The sequence below is a fragment of the Leptopilina heterotoma genome, unplaced genomic scaffold, assembly GCF_015476425.1.
Source record: "Leptopilina heterotoma isolate Lh14 unplaced genomic scaffold, ASM1547642v1 Lhet_141, whole genome shotgun sequence".
Taxonomy (NCBI): Eukaryota; Metazoa; Arthropoda; class Insecta; order Hymenoptera; family Figitidae; genus Leptopilina; species Leptopilina heterotoma.
Genome location: NW_025110860.1, coordinates 817932 through 839624, shown reverse-complemented (window position 1 = coordinate 839624; position 21693 = coordinate 817932). Strand labels below are relative to the sequence as shown.

Below are 21693 nucleotides of genomic sequence, written 5' to 3'. Positions count from 1 at the left end.
AATAATTGAATTTTTCGATTAATTAATTTAAAATAGTATTAAAAATAATTGAAATTCTTGGATGAGGTTTATTATTTGTGAAAGTAATTAAATTCTTGCTTAGAATTTTATTTATTTATTTATTTTATTTTTAACGGGCTTGAAGCCCTTTCGTACATTGTACTTAACAAAGTATTTAACAAATTATAATAACAATAACAACAATTATAATTGCGCGCGAATAAACATTTTAGTTTTCAAAAGTGTTAACTATTCGTAATTTTATCAAAAAAAAATTTTAAAAATTGAATTTCCATGAAAAATGTTATTATTCCTGAAAGTATTTGAATTATTGTGAAAATTGTATAAAAATTTTGTTAAATAATTGATTTTTTCGAAATTTTTTTTTGAAAATGAAGTTACAGTATAACAATATTCTTGTAATATAAAATATTGATTTTACCACTCGGTCATTTTTAATTATTACAAGTTGTTGAATTTCAAAAAGGTTTGAATTTGAATATTTTGAAGAATTTTCAATTCCTGGGAAAAAAATAGTAATGATTAAATAATTACTTAAAAAAGAAGTTATTGATGTTTTCGAATAATTTTACAATTCAAGAAATTCGTAAATAAATATAACAGAACATTTGTTTGATTATCGAATCATTTTTAGAGTGAATTAGAATATTCTCTAGGATGAGGGAAAAAGTCAAAATTTTGTCTGAAAATCAGGGAAAAGTCAAAAGAAAAACAAAATTAAATTTTTTGTTGCAACCCTGAACAAAAATAATGGTATGGGAGTCTGTAAAGTACAAAGTTTCCTTGGGAGTAAGAACAATGAGAACTCTCTAAATCTGAATTAGTAAAAATGTTTACTAATTTGAATTAGTGACTGACTTTTTGCTTTTGAATTAGTAAATTTTACTAATAAATTAGTAAAAACGATTATTTATTACTAAAATCTGCTAATTAAAAAGCAAAAAGTCAGTCACTAATTCAAATTAGTAAATATTTTTACTAATTCAGATTTAGAGAGAAGAATTTTGAAAATTCTGGAGAATCCATACCTTGTTTGATTGGATATGGTTAGCAATCAGGTACATATGCATTTTCGTTGGTTAAACTTGAACCTCAAAGTAATTCATAATAACATTCGTTAAGGGTCTCTGAGCAAACGCAGCTTTTACCACATATTAATGACAAAATTCCATCTAATAGAGGTGATAGTCAACAGAAATGAGTATTCATTCCGATTTTCAAAAGAGAATCCACCTTTATGTATATTACGTCTTTATTACCAGTTTTATTAACCATAAAACTCACTGAATGAAAGTCATGCTGTGAAAGAAACATTTTCGCATATCATCATTGCTAATTATCCATCTCATTTAATTTATTATCTCGACTATCATTATTTTTTACTTAAAAAGAAGAAAATCACAAATTAGAATATTTATCTAAAAGAAAGAAGGTATTCTCTGATTATTTGCAACAAAGAAAAATATTCGCAGAGGAATTTGTAATTTCCAATTTTGGCGAACAAAGACACATAATTAAATGCTGTGCTACCATTAGTTTTCCAATCCTTAGAAATTTAAGATTTTGATCTTTGATTCTAGAAATCTAGTTAGGAACTTCTTGAAAATATATATATAATGGAGCAATTTATAAAATTCTAATTAGCAATAGAAATAAGCGAGTTTGCGCTTACAAGATCCCTCCGGACATTCCGAAACTTATACGTTCGAGGAGGTTTCAAAGTTCTTATGACTAACTATAACTAGTTTCCTAAAGCGTTGATGCGTTACGATTGGGAACAAGATGAAATATTTAAATGTCTTGTTGAAATTAAGTAATAAACTTCCAAATATTGTAAGTAGATTATCGTTTAGTAAACATTTCTTTCAAAATACGTTCCGGTAAAAATTCTCTTTTCAGAAATTTTTTTCGATTATTTTACTAAAACCATAATGAATATTAATTGTACTGCTTTTTCAGACTTGATTTATGCAAAAAAATAAAAAAATTTCAAAGACCTTTACTTCTGTTTAATTACCAATAAATCACAGAGTTCGAACTAAGTCCGTAAATCACGTAAAGGTCCGTAAATTTGCTTTCAGTACGTAAAAGTCAGTTAAAAAAAAAAGTCCGTAACGTCCGTAATTTGATAGATAAAGGATTGCAGGAATTAAATTATTTTCGAAAGTAATAAAATTCTTCGCAGAAATTCAATTATGTTCGAAATGTATTTTGAATTCTCTTCAAAATTTCAATTATTTTTAGAAATAATAAAATTCTTCTCCAAAATTCAATTATTTTCAAAAATTTTAATAAAATTCTTGACGAAATTTCAATTATTTTCAAAAATTTTTCTCAATTCAATGATTTTCAATATCTACTATTTTCATAAAATTTCACAAAAGAATTACATTATTTAAAAAGAAAATTTTAATAAAATTCGTCTCAAGAATTCAATTATTTTCAAAAGTAATATAATTCTACACAAAAATTATTTACAAATTTTTTAAAAATTTCTTCTAAATAATTCAATTATTTTAATAAATAATCAAATTTTTACAGGGATTCAATTATTTTTGTAAATAAATTATTACTTTTTATTTAAATAATTGAATTCTAGTAGATTTTTCTAATAAAAATTGATTAAAAATTAATTTTACTTAAAATTTTAGATTATAATTAAATGTTAAAAGAATTATAGCGTAAATTTTGAGAAATAATTGAATTTTGAAAAGGTTTTATACTAAAATCATTGAAAATGTTAATTTTTCATACTTTCAACTAAAAATTCTGCATAGAAGAATTTATATTATTGAAAAAGTTTATTTCAATTTTACTTGAAATTATTTTTTTTTTGAAGTTTTTATTTTCTAATAAATATTGAATTGAAGAATTTCCGAATAATGGAAATTTTGTAAAATTGAATTGTAAACAAATGAATTAGAAAATTCTCAAAGAACTTTTTCAAAAATTATTAAAAACAATGAATTTATAGAAGAATTTTAGTTGAGAACACTAAAAAAAATTTTAATTTCTGAAGAATTACAAATTATTGGAGAAATTCAATTACTTTCAAAAGTTATAAAATTCTTCGAAGAAATTAAATTATGTTAAAAAATTTTTTTTTTAAATTCTCATCAAAATTTCAATTATTTTTAGAAATAATAAAATTTGTCTCCGAAATTCAATTATTTTTCATAAATTTTAATAAAATTCTTGGCGAAATTTCAATTATTTTCTAAAATTTTCTTCAATTCAATGATTTTCGATATCTACTATTTTCATCAAATTGTCCAAAAGAATTCAATTATTTAAAATAATTTTAATAAAATTCTACGCAAATATTAAATTTTTTTCATAAAATAATAAGAATTTTACAGGAATTCAAATATTTACAAATTTTTTTTATAAATTTTTTCTAAATAATTCAATTATTAGATCATAAATAATAAACTTTGTACAGGGAATCATTCATTTATTTTTGTAAATAAAAGAATTACTTTAAATTTTTTTTCTGACTAAAAGTCACTTATACAACTGGGAGAAAAATTACAAGAAAAATGCTGTGGTTTTGACTACTGATAAACAAAAAATCGAAATTGGACATTTCTGTCTGACTAAAATTCAGTTTTACTACTGAAAAACAATTCTTTTTAATTTTTTTGTGACTAAAAAACACTTTTGCAACTAGGAGATAAATTACAAGAAAAATGCTGTTGCTTGACTAGTGAAAGCAAAAGAAAACGAAATTAGACATTAATGTCTGACTGAAATTGACTTTTACTACTGAAAAACAATTATTTTTTATTTTTTTCTGAATAAAATTTACTTATGCAACTGGGAGAAAAATAGCAAGAAAAATTCTGTTGCTTGACTAGTGAAAGCAAAAGAAAACGAAATTAGACATTTCTGTCTGACTAAAATTGACTTTTACTACTGAAAAACAATTATTTTTAATTTTTTTTTTTACTAAAAGTGTAAAAGTCACTTTTGCTGCTGGGAGAAAAATTACAGGAAAATTAACATCGTTTGACTACTGTTAACAAAAAAAAAACGAAATTGGACAATTCTGTCTGACTAAAATTGAGTTTTACTACTGAAAAACAATAATTTTTAATTTTTTTTTGCCTAAAATCACTTATGCAACTAGGAGATAAATTACAAGAAAAATGCTGTTGCTTGACTAGTGAAAGCAAAAGAAAACGAAATTAAACATTTATGTCTTACTAAAATTGACTTTTACTACTGAAAAACTATTTTTAAAAATTTTTTTCCGACTAAAAGTCACTTATGCAACTGGGAGAATAATTACAAGAAAAATGCTGTGGTTTTGACTACTTGTAACAAAAAAAAAATCGAAATTGAACATTTATGTCTGACTAAAATTGACTTTTACTACTGAAAAACAATTATTTTTAATTTTTTTTTTTTTACTAAAAGTGTAAAAGTTACTTTTGCTACTGGGAGAATAATTACAAGAGAATTAACATCGTATGACTAGTGATAATCAAAAGAAAACGAAATTGTACATCTCTGTCTGACTAAAATGCTTCGAAAAATGTAATTATTCTTAAAAATTTGATTAAAATTCATTGTAAGAATTTAATTATTTTAAAAACCTTTGACACATTTTTATTTATTAGAATTTAAGTATTACTTTTAATACATTTTTAATTAAATTTCTTTATAGAATTACATTATTTTCAAAAATTTTAATTAAATTCTTTTTAGCAATAATTAAATTTTTTTTCAAAATAATTTTAATAAAATTCTTCGTAGAAATTTAATTAATTTCAAAACTTTGTCAAAATTCAATTATTTTCAATGTCTTCTATTTCAATAAAATTTCACAAAAGAATTCAATTAATTTTCAAAAAGTAATATAATTCTACGCAGAAATTCAATTATTTTCAAAAATTTACAAAAATTCTCGACAAAATTTCAATTATCTTTATAAATAATAAAATTTTTCTCCAAAATTCAATTATTTTTAATAAGTACAATTTTCATCAAATTCTTCGAAAAATAAATATTATTCTTAAAAATTTTATATTAAAAAAAAATTTGTCTAGAGAATACAATTATTTATAAATTTGTTGATAAAATTCTTATATGAAAATGCAATTTTAAAGAAGCATTCAATTATTTAATAAAATATTTATTTTTGTAGTTAAATTATTGAATTCTCGTAGAATTTTTTAATAAAAATTGATTTAAAAATTAATTTGAGTTAAAATTTTACATTATAATATTGAATATTGAAAGAATTATAGCGTGAATTTTTAGAAATAATTGAATTTTGAAATTAATTTTTTTGAAAATGTTTAAGTGGATTTTTTTTTAATATTAGGTGAAGTTTTTATTTTCTACTTTATATTTAATTGAAGGAGAATTTACGAATAATTGAAATTTCGTAAAATTGAATCTTATAAACAATTGAATTTGAAAATTGTCAAAGAATTTTTTCGAAAATTATTAAAAATAATTGATTTAAAGAAGAATTTTAGTTAAAAATTCGAGAAAATAGTAATTGAATTGAAATGATGAAAATAATTTTAAAGATGTTAGAGTTACAATATTTTTATAATATAAAATAATGATTTTATCACTGGGCTAACTTTAATTATTATAAAACATGAAGAAATCGATAATTCCGAGTCAAAGACTCGGAGTGATTGATTTCTTCATGTTTTATAGTTATAAAAAAATTAATTTATAGTTTTAAGTAAAATGTTTTCTTATTTGACTTGGACTGGTTATATTTTTGTCAGTATTTGGTCCGTAATTTTTATTTTTGGTCCGCATTTTGAAATACTTTCACTGGTTCGTGCCTTGAAATCAAAAATTAAATGAATTAGTTCCACCAAGTACGAATACTATTTTAATTATTTTTTCAACGATAAATAATCGTCTTTGGTATTCAGATTTAATTGTCATAACAGGAGGTTACAAATTGAAGCAAATTGTCCATTTCGGTTGTTGATTGGAAACGAATGCATGAACGATAGAAATCAATGAATTCCAAACATTGTCAGGGCAACCGCAGCCTATCGCTCTATAGAACTAATAAACTTTCTGGAGACGAAATTTCTTCTTTTTTTTCTCTTTTTTTTTTTTTTGTTCCAATGGGAAATATTCCCAAGGAGACAGCATATCGAGATAAAAGGAAAAGTGTGTCTGGAATTTAGGGAATCTTTGTCATTATTTCCTTGAAATCGACTTTGTCTGAATTTCGGGAAACCGTTTCGTCCAGGAGTCCATTCGTGAAATGAATTTCGTAAAGGTTCTTTCGCTTCGAGGAATAGTGAGCATTTCGATCCCCAAAGTCTTTCATAAATAATAATGAACACGTTCGATTCAGCGTCAGATCTTCGTGTTCTGTAGATATTGAGAGAATGACAAACAAAACATACTGGTTCTCGCAAAAACAAAAATAAAATCGAGAGAAAATCTAGTTTAGGTACTGTATATAGACACTTTTGCGAAAGTTAGTTCTCTCCTATTTAGAGACAAAAGTTTATTTCATCAAACGAATATATATATACAGAAAATAGAAGAATATTTCACTCGAAATATTCAAACTCTTTTTTTCTTTTTTGTTTTTCAATTCGGATATATCTATTTTTCAATATCAAACTTTTTTTTCTTTTTGGTTTGGAAATTGTTCTTTTTTTCTTGGTAATATTAAAGGAGATGGATCATAGACAGTAAGGGAGTATTTTTTACGAATGGGAATTCCGATTTTTGAGATAATATGAGAAATGTCATTTATAATCGCAACATGAACTGGACATTCATCATCATCATCATCATATGAGAGAAGACTTGAATAAAAAATTGGAATTTCCAAAAAATCCTATTAGTTTTACTATTAAAAATATATATTACGAAAATGACAAATTAGAATACTTTTTTTTGATTATTTAAACTAAATTTTTTCAATAGTTAAATTCATTATTTTCTTCAAGGAGAATTTTCACTTTAAATTGACAACTTAATGAGGTGAAGATGAAATTTGCGGAAGTGGTTAGAAATCAATTTCAACTCGCTCGATTCAACAAGTTCTAACGATCTTAGTTTCCTAATTCATTTTAATACAATCACACCCTAAGTCTCATTGAACTGTTTATTTAGTATTGAATTTTTAAAATCAAGTCATAAATTCAAGAACTGATTAATTACCTTCCTTGATATTATTAATTCTACAAGAAAATTGACAAAGTTTTTTGCTACAAAATTATTATTCAATTATTTTTAAAAATTCATGCTGTAATGCTTCTAATATTCAATTATTATCTAAAATTTTAAGTAAAATTAATTTTTAAATCAATTTTTATTTGAAATTTTACGAGAATTCAATTATTTAAATACAAAAATAAATAATTTATTGAAAAGTTAAATATTTTACAAAATTGAATTATTATAAAGAATTTTATCAACAAATTTTTAAATAATTGAAATCTTTCGACAAGTTTTAATCAAATTTTTAAGAATAATTACATTTTTCCAGGAATTCGATTAAAATTGTATTATAAAAATAATTGAAATTCTGCATTGAGTTTTGCTATTTAGGAAAATAATTGAATTCCTAAAAAGAATTTTATTTACGAAAATAATTGAATATCTGTCAAATTTTTATTGAAATTAATTTAATTTTATCAAAATTTTTTTAATAATTGAATTCTTTTGGAAACTTTGATTAAATATATTGAATATCAATTCAAAATCATTGAATTAAGGAAAATTTTTAAAGATAATAATTGAAATTTAGCCAAGAATTTTATTCAAATTTTTGAAAATAATTGAATTATTGCGAAGAAATTTATAAAAATTATTTAAATAATTGAATTCTTTTGACGAATTTTAATAAAATTTTTAAGAATAATATTTTTTCAAAAAATACGATTAAAATTTTATTAAAAATAATTAAAATTCTGCTATGAGCTTTAATTATTTATGAAAATAATTTAATTATTGCGAAGAAATTTTTAAAAAATTTTGTAAAGTAATTGAATTTATGAAAATTTTTGAAAATAATTGAAATTTTGCTTAAAATTTTATAATTGAAATTTTGAGGAGGACTTTTTTAAATTTTTGAACAAAATTGAAACTAATTGAATTTCGCAAATCTTTAACTATTTTCAGAAATTTTAATAAATTAATTTTTAAATTAAATTTTAATTAAAATTTAAATATTTTAGTTAAATAATACAAAATCTTTACAGAAATACAAATATTTTTAAAAGTTTTGATAAAACTTTTTCGTAGGAATTCAATTATTTTTAAAACAATTTTAAAAAAATTTCTCAATAAGATTCAATTATTTTTAAAAATTAATGAAATTCTTCGAAAAAATTCAATCAATCTTGAGAATTTTGATACAATTCTTTATGAGAATTAAATAATTTACAATACAATTTTAATTGAATCCATGAAAGAATTAAAAATTTTTTGAAAATAATTGAAATTTTGCAATGGAATTTTATTATTTGAAAAAATAATTGAATTTCAAAAAAATTTCTCAATAAGATTTAATTATTTTAAAAAATTAATAAAATTCTTCGAAATAATTTAATTATTCTTGAGAATTTTAATACAATTCTTTATAAGAATTAAATAATTTTCAATACAATTTTAATTGAATTCCATGAAAGAATTGAAAATTATTTGAAAATAATTGAAATTTTGCAATGACTTTTATTATTTGTGAAAATAATTCAATTTTTTGAACAAATTTTAGAAAAATATTTTAAATAATTGAATTCTAGTGAAAAATTATATCATTTGTCAAAATAAATGAATTTTTGCAAAGAATTTTATATTGCTTAAAATTCTACATAATTTATGATAACAATTAAAGTCTTTCGAGGAATTTAATTAAAATTGCATTTAAAATAATTGAATTTTTATAACGAATTTTATTTAAACTTTAGAAAGTAATTTGAAATCTTTAGAGAAGTTTTTTTAAAATTGTATTCGGAATAATTACATTTTTGCGAAGAATTTTATTATTTATGCAAATAATTGAATTCCTTTAGAAAGATTTTATTGTTTATGAAAATAATGAAATTATTGCAAAGAAATTTGTTAAAAAAATTTGTAAATAATTGAATTTTTGTGAAATTTTTATTATTTCTAAAAATAATTCAATGTTTTACGTAGAATTTTATCTAAATTTTGTTTAAGTAATTGAATTCTTTTGAAAAATTTTATTAAAATAGTAGATATTGAATATCATTGAATTGAGGAAAATTTTTAAAGATAATTGAAATTTTGCCTGTAATAATTACTGTAATGATAAATTTAAAAATTCTGTATTGGATAATGTAGCATAACTCTTTCTTTAATAAAGAAAGTTTGTTGATTTTTCATTATTTTTGTCCTTTTCTTCTTTCAAACACATGCCATCTCATTTCGAGGTTTTCGCTGAATTTGCTGGAAAAAAGAAATGAGAGATCCTTCGGGACACTCCTACAATTAGCTCATTTCACCAACCATGAACTTTATTTTAGGATTTTATATACCTTTTGTCTCCGTGATAATTCTTGAAGAATTCACTTCTATTGCATCTTTATACATTTATGAAATATGTATAAAGACGAAAGAATGTACTTCGAAATACGCTTTACTCTCCTCTAGTTTGTATATAAGGACAAAAAATCTTGAGAGAAAAAGTATTTTCATCTGTCAGATATACAACTTTAACAGTGGACAAAAAGAGGATGTGAGAAGAAAAATTACACTCTAGAATAAATATATCTTTTACTGAGATAATGTTTTAAGTGAAATAACATTTTTCCACGTAATAAATTTTAATATTCGAATATTAAATTATTCACTAATTACAGGCTTCGCACTCATCTACTAAAACCTACTATTTACTAATTTCTTTACGTTATGATACTATTTGGGTACTTTTTTTAGATTTCAGCCACTAAAAGCTACTATTTCTGTTTTTTCTTTAAATTTCCAGTACATTAAATTCACTAATATTAGAAATCAAAAAACTATTCTCAAAAATTATAATCAAATTCTGTAAAACGATTCAATTATTTTCAAAAAAAATATTCGAAATTCAATTATTTTCAATATCGAGTATTTTTATATTTGGCAAAATAATTCAATTATTCAAAGCAAAAATTGATAAAATTCATCCAAAATTAAATTATTTTCATAAATAAAATAAAAATAAAATAATAAAAAAATTAAAAATTAAAAAATTAAAAAAAAAATAAAATAAAAAAAAATAAAAAAAAATAAAATTTCCACAGAAATTTAGAATAGCATTTTCATAAAAATTTCGAAAAAATCAATTATTTAACAAAATTTTTATACAATTCTTCACAATAATTCAAATACTTTCAGGAATAATAACATTTTTCATGAAAATTCAATTTTTAAAAAAAATTTTTCATAAAATTCTAAGCAAGAATTCAATTATTTTCATAAACAATAAGACTCATTGAAGAATTTCAATTATTTTTAATACTAATTTAAATTAATTAATCGAAAAATTCAATTATTTTCACAACTAAAGTTTTCCACAAGAATTCAATTATTTAAAATAAAATTTTCATTATATTTATTATATTTTAAAAAAATTAATTATTTAAAGCAATGTTTACAAAATTCTACTGAAGAATTCCATTATTTTCAAAAATAACAAAATTTTTCTCAGAAATTCAATTCTTTTTATACATTTTAATAAAATGTTTCGCAATAATTCAATTATTTTCATAAATAATAAAATCCTTTTTAGGAATTTAATTATTTTATATAAATAACAAAAAATTCTTCCCTAGAATTCAATTGTTTTCATAATTAATAAAATTCATCGCAGGATTTCAATTATTTTTAATACAATTTTACAGGAATTTCTCAACAAATGAAATACTTATTTTTAAAAATTTGACTTTAATTCCTCGAGAAAATCAATTATTTAAAAAAAAATGTTTGAAATTCTTTGGAAGAATTCAATTATTTACAAAAGTATAAGAATTTTTCATAGGAATTCAATTATTTTAAAATATTTAAATAAAATTGTTTGAAAAAAATCTATTATTTTAAATACAATTTTAATTAAATTTTTTGGAAATAATTCAATTATTCTTTTACATTTTAATAAAAATTCTTCTCAAGAATTCAATTATTTACATAAATAATTCTTTAAAAGAATTCAATTATTAAAGATAATTAACAAAATTATTCCCGAAAATTCAATTATTTTAAGTCATTTTAATAAAATTGTTTGCAAAATCCAATTATGTTCATAAATAACAATATTCATCACAAGAATTAAATTATTTTTTAAATTAATAAATTTCTTCTTGGAAATTCAATTATTTTAAAAAATTCTAATAAAACCGTTCGCAAGAATTCAATTATTTTCATAAATAATAAAATTCATAAAAGAATTTCAATTATTTTTAATACTATTTTAAATATTTTTAATAAAAAACTTCAATTATTTTCATAAACCAAGTATTCCCCAAGAATTCAATTATTAAAAATAAAATTTCCATAATATTTATTATTTTTCGAAAAAATTAATTATTTAAAACAATTTTTATAAAATTCCTATAAAGAAATCAATTATTTTCAAAAATAACAACATTTTTCAAAGAAATTCAATTCTTCTTAAACATTTTAATAACATTTTTAGCAATTATTCAATTGTTTTCATAAATAATAAAATTTATCGCAGAATATAAATTATTCTTAATACAATTTCACAAGAATTTCTTAAAAAATGTAATTATTCTTAATAATTTGATTTCAATTCCTCGAAAAAATCAATTATATTTTTAAAAAAATGTTTTTTTAAATTCTTGGGAAGAATTTAATTATATACGAAAACTTTTCGCAATTCAATGATTTTCAATATCTACTATTTTCATAAAATTTCCAAACAGAATTCAAGTATTTAAAAAAATTTTTGTGAAAATCTTCGTAAGAATTAAATTCTTTTCATGAATAATAAAAATTTATTAGTAATTTAATTATTCAAATTAGAATTTCCATAAAATTAGTCGAAAGTCTAATTTTTCCAAGAAATCCATTTCTTTTAAAAACATTTTAATAAAATTTTTCACAGAAATTCAATTTTTTTAAAAAAATTTTAATAAAATTAGTCGCAATAATTCATATATTTTCATAAATAATAAAATCCTTCTTAGGAATCTGATTATTTTTTAAAATTTTAATAAAATTCTTAGCAACAATTCAATTATTTTTATAAATAATAAAATTCATCGCAGGATTTCAATTGTTTTTAATACAATTTTACAGAATTTGCTAAAAAAATGTTATTATTTTTAAAAGTTTAATTTCAATTCCTCGAAAGAACCAATTATTTTTTAAAAAAATGTTTTTAAAGATACTTTGGAAGAATTCAATTATTTACAAAAATATTAAAATTTTTCACAGGAATTCAATTATTTTCAAATATTTTAATAAAAATTGTTCGAAAGATATCAATTATTTCAAATACAATTTTAATTTCATTTTTTGAAATATTTCGATTACTCCTTTAGATTTTAATAAAATTCTTAGAAAAAAATTCAATTATATCGATAAATAACAAAATTATTCAAAAATTCAATTATTTTGAGGAATTTTAATAAAATTCAATTATTTTCATAAATAACAATATTCATGACAAGAATTCAATTATTTTTGAAAGTAGTAAATTTCTTCTTAGAAATTCAATTATTTAAAAAAATTCTAATAAAAACGTTCGCAAGAATTCAATTATTTGCATAAATAATAAAATGCTTTTTAAGAATTCAATTATTTTCAACGAAATTTAATAAAATACCACACAGACATTCAATTATTATTGTCAACAATTTTAATATAGAATTCTTTGTAAAATTTAATTATTTTCAAAAACTTTTCGCAATTCAATGATTTTCAATATCTACTATTTTCATAAAATTTCCAAACAGAATTCAAGTATTTAAAAAAATTTTTGTAAAATTGTTCATATGAATTCAATTCTTTTCATGAATAATACAAATTTCTCAGGAATTCAATTATTTAAATTAGAATTTGCATAAAATTAGTCAATAATATAATATTCTTCGCAATAATTAAATGATTTTTATAAATATTTAAATTCTTTCATCAATTATAAAATTCGTTGCAGGAATTAAATTTCTTATCAGGATAAGAAAGAAGTAAATAATTTTGATGAAAATTAGGAAAAAGTCAGGAAAATAAAAAATATTGACTGGAAGTTTTGTCAGTTTTGTGAAGTGTCTAAAACGAGTATTTTTGGTCGTCAAGTTTAATTTTTCGATAGCTACTTTTTTACTACTCTTTTACTACTCTTTTTAGTTTGAAAGCTCCTTTTTTACTACTTTTTTTACTTTGAAAGCTACTTTTTGCTACATTTGTAAAATTAATTATCAAATGCGAAGTCTGTAATTATTATCATCCCTATGCCTGAAAAAACGTAAAAGAAAACAAAAATACTAAAAAAGAGATTGTAGACAAAAAAGTCTAATTTGATTTTTTTTTTACCCAGGTTATGAAATTCTAAAATTGGCAACAGTGGCGACATCTAAATCTACTTTACCGACTGTAGATATATTGGATCATGTGTAGCATCAAAAAAAAAAAATTAAGGGACCATATAATTTTTAATAAAAAACTGTCATATTTTCTAGAAGAAAAATCTCTTCATATATGCAGGAAACATGGACAGAAAAATAGTATGTAGGATATGTGGTGGTTTGTCGGAAATGAATGAGAAAAGCCGACGTTCATGATGTATTTGAAACTTTATAGTGGTTAGTCGTGTCTGCAAAGAAGACATCATTTGCTAGAGGATAAAAACCAAATGTCCCGAATGAATGTAAATAATTTTTGACGTGCATTCATTCAGGGATATTACGTTCCTTGTCAAAAAGAAACAAAAAAAAATAAAAAATAAAGAAAACTACCCGTGACAATTTAAAACCCGAATCACTTCAAATATGAATCTATAAAAGTTTCACAAATTTCGTCTCGGGAGTGATAAAAAGATTTTTAAGACATTTTTTCTTAATACCACTAAAGATAAAAACTTTATCCAAACGAGTCCATTAGGAAAAGTTAAGTAGTCAGAGCGAAAACTTTCTAGCAAAAAAAACCAATATTCATTTGGAGATTTAAATTTTACCTTCAAATACGAATATTGAACAACGAATTAATTGATTTTAACAAAATTTCCTAATTGAAAATAATTTTTGAATTATAATAAAAAGATAAATAAATAATTTTGAAAAAAAAAATAAATTCAATTTAAATAGAACATGAAAGGAGGTTACTCCACTAATTATTCCACGTAGCAAAGAAGATTACATCATCCAGCTCCTGTACGTGTAAAGGATTATTTGATCGACAAAGCGAATTAAGCGAAAGTACTTAGAAATTGTAATCAACAAGTTTAGCGCCAACGTCTGTATCACTTTGCATATATTTATAAAATCAAGACAACATTTCATTTAATTTCATAAATTAAAAATTCAGATAAAGTAAACAAAAAATTTTAAGTACAACTGTTAATTTTATTCTTTTTTTTTTGAGAGAGAGAATATATCAATTTTTTTTTCACACAAAAACTATCTATATAAAGTTGATAAATTAAATGAATATCGGATAGGACATGCGGATATCAAGAGCGTAGGGAAAATGAAATATTCCCTGAATTCTTCATTGAGAGAAGATCGATTGTTAAATTGGCTTCCATTGTGATTTCGCTATACTTTCACCTCCCCTCACAGCCTCACAACTAAAAAAAAAATTCCTATCATCACGAACTGTGCGATGGAAAATACAAAATAAAGTTTTAATCAACAATGGCCTTTATTAGAAAGCATGAAATGTATATATACATAAGAATTAATTTTTCCCGACAAAAAGCTATCATTGCTTATAAATTATACTTTTTATATAAATATACAATGAACAAAAAATTTATTTCATTCGAATAAACGATTCTTTGTCTATTGTCAAAATAATATTTATTTGTATCAAACAATTTTTTCGGGGTCAAAATCTGGAGGTGATTTTTTTTTAGGTCATTATACCCAATTTTTTGAAAATCTTGACGTGTTAGGCAATTTTGAGACCAGGAATCGTATCCAGCTGGCAAAAATACATTGGAATCGACTCCCATGTCAGAAATGAGACAAAAAAGTTTTTTTTTGGGTCTTTACCCCCCCCCCACTTTTTTTAAAATCCTCTATTTTTTGGACTTGTGAAAATTGATCTTAAAGTTCACGTTTTAGGTTTTAATTCAAGAATTCAAAGGAAGTTGTGTAATTTTACTTGTAATTTTTCTCCCTGTTGCATAAGTAAATTTTATTCAGAAAAAAATTAAAAAATCGTTTTTCAGTAGTAACAGTCAATTTCAGTCAGACATTAATGTCTAATTTCGCTTTTTTGTTACAAATAGTCAAAAACAAAGCATTGGTCTTGTAATTTCTCTCCCAGTAGCAAAAGTGACTTTTAGTCAGAAAAAAATTTTAAATTATAGTTTTTTAGTAGTAAAAGTCCATTTTAGTCAGACAGAAAAATCTAATTTCGTTTTTCTTTTGTTATCAGTAGTCAAACCAAAGAATTATTCTTCTAATTATTCTCCCAGTTGAATAAGTGACTTTTAGTCAGAAAAATATTAAAAATAATTGTTTTTCAGTAGTAAAAGTCAATTTTAGTCAGACATAAATGTCTAATTTTGTTTTTTTTTTATCAGTAGTCAAACGGTGTTACTTTTCTTGTTATTTTTCTCCTAGTTGCATAAGTGTTTTTTAGTCAGAAAAAAATTAAAAATGATTGTTTTTCAGTAGTAAAACTCAATTTTAGTCAGACAGAATTGTCCAATTTCGTTTTTTTTTTTTTTTTTTGTTAACAGTAGTCAAAGGATGTTAATTTTCCTGTAATTTTTCTTCCAGCAGCAAAAGTGACTTTTACACTTTTAGTAAAAAAAAAATAAAAAATAATTGTTTTTCAGTAGTAAAAGTCAATTTTAGTCAGACAGAAATGTACAATTTCATTTTCTTTTGCTATCACTAGGCGAACCACATCATTTGTCTTGTAATTATTCTCCCAGTTGCATAAGTGACTTTAAGTCAGAAGAAAATTAAAAATAATTGTTTTTCAGTAGTAAAAGTCAATTTTAGTCCGACAGAAATGTCTAATTTGTTTTCTTTTGTTATCACTAGTCGAACCATGTTAATTTTCTTGTAAATTTTTCTCCCAGTAGCAAAAGTGACTTTTACACTTTTAGTAAAAAAAAAATTAAAACAAATTGTTTTTCAGTAGTAAGAGTCAATTTTAGTCAGACAGAAATATCTAATTTCGTTTTTTTTTTCTTATCAGTAGTCAAACGATTTTAATTTTCTTGTAATTTTTCTCCCAGTTGCATAAGTGACTTTAAGTCAGAAAAAAATTAAAAATAATTGTTTTTCAGTAGTAAAAGTCAATTTTAGTCAGACAGAAATGTACAATTTCGTTTTCTTTTGATATCACTATAGTCATACGATGTTAATTTTTCTGTAATTTTTCTCCCAGTATCAAATGTGACTTTTACACTTTTAGTAAACAAAAATTAAAAATATTTGTTTTTCAGTAGTAAAAGTCAATTTTAGTCAGACAGAAATATCTAATTTCGTTTTTTTTTTCTTATCAGTAGTCAAACGATTTTAATTTTATTGTAATTTTTCTCCCATCAGCAAAAGTGACTTTTGCACTTTCAGTTAAAAAAAATTAAAAATAATTGCTTTTCAGTACTAAATGTCAGTTTTAGTCAGACAGAAATATCTAATTTAGTTTTTTTTTGTTACAAGTAGTCAAAACCACAGCATTTTTCTTGTAATTTTTCTCCCAGTTGCATAAGTGACTTTTAGTCATAAAAAATTAAAACAAATTGTTCTTCAGTAGTAAAAGTCCATTTTAGTCAGACATAAATGTCCAATTTCGTTTGTTTTACCCGTAGTCAAATTTTAGTCAGAAAAAAATTTTAAATAATTATTTTATTTAGTTATTTTATCTAGTTCGAGCCCTGAAAAATGATAATATCAAAAAACAAGTTTTTTCGAGACTTTACCACCACTTTTCTCAAAATTCATAATTTTGGGTACAGTAATTTTGGATAATTTTGGGTCCCGGAATTATTAGCGGAGTATATATTGAAAACCACTCCAATATTAAAAGTAAAAAATATAATGTCAAATTCTACGTAATTAAAAATGAAATTTAATTTTTCCCAGAGTAGAAAGAAAAAGAAGTTGAGCGCATCTAATTTTAAATTCCAGAGAGCACAAGTGCGAGATTTTACCATAGGGATTCCCTGTGTGAGTCAGCAGAAAAAATGCTGATTGAAGAGAACTAATTGTGGATTCATAAGTTTGAAAATAAAAATCAGACGTCGAAATGAAAATTGATTTTTAAAGAAGAAAGGAGTCTTTAATTATCATGAACTTACCAGATGTAACGAATAGACTTCATCTTTAGAGCCGTAGAATTCTCTTTGCACTTGTAGGCCAGGACCTGCTTGACGCTACTCACGTCCACCGAAGGGAACCTCGATGTCACGTACGCTGGAACATCAAAGCAAAATATGCCTTTAAGCAATGTTTCATCAACAGAGTATTGGTCAATATTTAGCTGTATAAGCATCCACCTATTATTAATGATGTCGCTTGGCAATTCCTCGAGGGAACTTCGTAAACAGAGGAGTTTAATCTCATTAATTTATTAAGGTGTCGTCTTACCTTCAGGCGAGAGGAAAATCAATTATTTCCTTGATTTCTGTTTTTTTTACTAATTCCTCAATATTTTTAATTTTTCTTCTTCCTTTTCAGGACAGGGTTGCCACAAAAATTTAACTTTGTTGTTTCCTGATTTCCAGATAAAATTTTGCCTTCTTCACTGAATCTATTAAAATATTCTGATTCAATCTAACAATGATTAAATGCTCAAAAAAAAAAAATTTTCTAATACATCTATTTAGTAATTTCTTTAATTGTAAAATTATTTCAAAACATCAATAACTTCTTCTTTAAATAAATATTTAATCATTATTTTTTCATTGGAATTAACATATAGAATAAAAAAATAAAAAAAAAATTTTTTCGAAATTTAACAACTGTGGGAATTATTATAAAACATGAAGAAATCAATCACTCCGAGTCTTCGAGTCGGAGCAATAGCTTTCTTCATGTTTTATTATAATTAAAAATGACCTTCTGATAAAATCACTATTTTATATTATAAAAAAATATTTTTACTTTAACTTCATCAAAATTATTTTCATCATTTCAATCCAATAAACATTTTCTAGAATTTTTAACTTAAATTCTTCTTTAAATCAATTATTTTTAATTGATTGATAAAATTGATAAAAATATATTAAAATTCTTGTGAATAATTAAATTTTCTAAAAATTATAATTCCAAATTCTTAAAATAATTGAATAATAATTTAAAATATATAAAAATAAAGAAAAGGAATTGAATTTTCAAAATGTTTAAAAATTATAAAATCCAAAATTCTTAAATTAATTGAATAAAATGCATAAAAATTAAGCAAAATAAATTGAATTTTCGAAAATTTTTTAAATATAATTTAAATTTTCTGCAATATTATAAAAATTAATGACAAAGTTCTTGGAGAATTTTCAAATCCATCTGTTCACAATTCAATTTTAGGAAATTTTTAATATTTAAAAATTCTTCAATTAAATATACATTAGATAATAAAAACTTGAAATTTAATTTTTACGAAGAATTTTAGTAACAACTTTTGAAAATCTTTATTTTTTTTTTTTTAAAGAAATTTAATTAAAATCTTACTGAAATTTATTATATAAAAGAATTTTACAACAATTTTTGATAATAATTGAAAACTTTTTGAATAATTTTATTAAAATTTTTTTAAATAATTGAATTTCTGAGAAGAATTTAAATAATAATGTACGTAGGGTAAAAAGTCCCAAGGTTTTTGAAGAATTGTATTAAAATTTTAAAAAAAATTGAATTCCTGAGAATTATAAAGATAATTTAATTCTTGACGAGAATTTTTAAAAAATTTTGAAAATAGATTAATTTCTGCAAAGTATTCTATTAATTTTCAAAGGAATTGAATTTTTGTGATAAAATTTGATATTTATCAAAATCATTGAATTCGGAAAAATTTTTTATTAAAATTCCTTAAAATAATTGATTTTATGTGAAGAATTTTGTTGTTTATCAAGATAATTGAATTCTTTTGCAGAATTACTTAGAATTTTTTTTTAATAATTGATTTTCTACGACGAATTAAAAGTTATTTATGAAAATAATTGAATTATTAAATAAAATAAAATAATATTAAAACATTTTCTCAAAAATTGTGGCCAAAATTCTAATTAAATTTAAAAACTAAAACTTTTCGAAAATCTTAATTACTTTGGAGAAATTAATAAATAAAAATTTAGTCTAAAATTTATTTACGTTTTACAGAATTTTAATTATAATTTTAAAAAAATTATAGCTTTTTAAGAAATTTTAATTGAATTGTTTAAAATTTTTCATTTGATTGGAACTTTTAAAAAAATTATAGTAAAAAAAAATTTGAAAAGCACTCGAATAGATTATAAAAATAATAATAAAATTTCGAAAAAGAATTGAATTTTCAAAAAATTTCATAATAATTGAAAATTATTATTATTAATTATTATTATTACTTAAAAGTTAAAAGTAATTGTACTGAAACTAGAGAAAATAATTAAATTGTCCATAAATTTTAGTTAAAAAATCGAAAAATAATTGATTTTCTGATAAAGTATATTAAAATTCTTGTGAATAATTGAATTTTCTAAAAATTATAATTCAAAATTCTTAAAATAATTGAATAATTAAAAATAAATTTTAAAAATTAAGAAAAGTTATTAAATTTTCGAAAAGTTAAAAAATTATAAAATTATAAAATCCAAAATTCTTAAATTAATTAAATGCTTGAAAATATATAAAAATTAAGCAAAATAAATTGAATTTTCGAAATGTTTTTAAATATAATTGAAATTTCCTATAATTTTATAAAAATTAATTGAATTTTTTTAAAGAATTTTGTTGAAATTTTTAAAAATAAATGCAGTAAAATTTGCCATAGAGTTCAGGCAAAAAGTTAATATTCTGCCTAGAAATCAGGGAAAAATAAAATCAAATTCAAGTATTTTCCATTCTTTTTCCTCTATTCAAATTTTTTTTTTTTTTAATTCCCTTTTCTTTCATTTCCACATATATACATTTAGAAATTGAGATTCAATTAGAGACAAACTCTCGAAAGATGTAAGAGGCGGATTTCTTGCGATGACAATGTTGCGATAAAAGAGGTAATAAATTTCAAGTAGGAAATTAGGTACAAATTTAACGAGTTTGCACTTGACGCGTGTTATAAATCAAGGGAATAAATCAGAACGATAAGAAAATCCCAATATCACGCTTTGAACGTGGTCAGAAATCCCAGGAGAATCAATTCGATTTTGAGAAAATAGAACTTGCACTGTTCAACCACTCGCCCATCATTTCATGAATTTATCAAAAGGCTACACCTTTGAGATGCTGTCAAATAAAATTATCATTTTCGGAAAAAGAAAAGATGCACGCGATCGTAAATATATATTATATAGGTAAATTCAGAAAGCGAACAAATAAACTTCAATAGACAAGCGTAAAAAATTTATCAAATTTCATATGAAAAAAAAAATTATAATAAAATAAAAAATATTAGTATTATTATTATCTTTTATTTTTTCATTCATTCTGTCCGCAGTTTGAAGTTAAGTTTTGTGTACGTTTTTGTTTTTTTTTCTACAAAAAAAAAATTGTTTGAAAAATTGAAATTGTGCAGGTTTTTCTTCTGTGATTTGCAATAAAATATTAGAAAATTGTTAAAAAATTATTATGATTAAAAAATGGAAAATATATCCATTTTCCATATTTTTTTATTTCTCAATAAAAATTTTGTATACAAAATTATTAGTTTCTTTTGCAAAAAAAAAGGTTGCATAATTCCTATTTCTCAATTACAATTTCCGTATAAAGTTCAGTTTTTTTAAAAGAAAATAATTTGCATAATTCATTTTACTCAATTACAATTTTTTAAAAAACTCTAAGTTCTTTTTTATAGAAATAAAGAGAAACATTTTTTTAAAATTCAATTTGTCAATCATAATTTTTAACTAAAAATAAAACTTAGAATTAAAAAAAAAAGGAATTTTATAAAATAGAGGAAAAAAATGTTTGTAATTTTTATTTTTTAATAATAATTTTTAACGAAAGTATAATTTTTTAAAGAAATTAATGAAAAATATTTAAATAATTTCTATTTTACAATCACAATTTTTAGACAAAATCCACTTTTTCCTTTTCATTTCTGAAAAGGATGAAAAAAAGTAAAAAATTTGGACAATTTATATTTCTCAATTAAATTTTTTTTTTTTGAAATTTTATTCTTTTCAGAAATAATTTTTAAAAAATTGAATGATTTCTATTTACTTATCACAATTTGTGAACAAAATCTCAAAAATTTTATAAAATAAAGAGCTTTTTTTAAAAATTTGATTTAACAATTTAAATTTTTTAATTGAAATTTAAACTGAGAATTTTAAAAGATTTTTATAAAATAAAGGGAAATTTTTGATTAATTTTGAATAAATATAAGAAA

At 21.7% G+C, this 21693-nt stretch overlaps 1 protein-coding gene across 2 annotated transcripts in view; it reads right to left on the bottom strand.

Annotated features, from left to right (window-relative positions):
* The window catches only part of LOC122498060 (protein abrupt-like), a 127585-nt gene that overhangs the window by 8531 nt on the left and 97361 nt on the right, over positions 1 to 21693 (bottom strand). The window contains exons 8-9 of one of the 2 annotated variants that reach the window (XM_043605599.1): positions 17471 to 17585; positions 14594 to 14776 (exon numbers count right to left, since the gene is read on the bottom strand). In XM_043605599.1, the coding sequence (XP_043461534.1) occupies positions 14719 to 14776; positions 17471 to 17585 (173 nt within the window). In that variant the 3' untranslated portion in view covers positions 14594 to 14718. Of the gene's footprint in view, positions 1 to 14593; positions 14777 to 17470; positions 17586 to 21693 lie in introns of those variants that run through there. The other variant, XM_043605600.1, reaches the window with a different exon arrangement.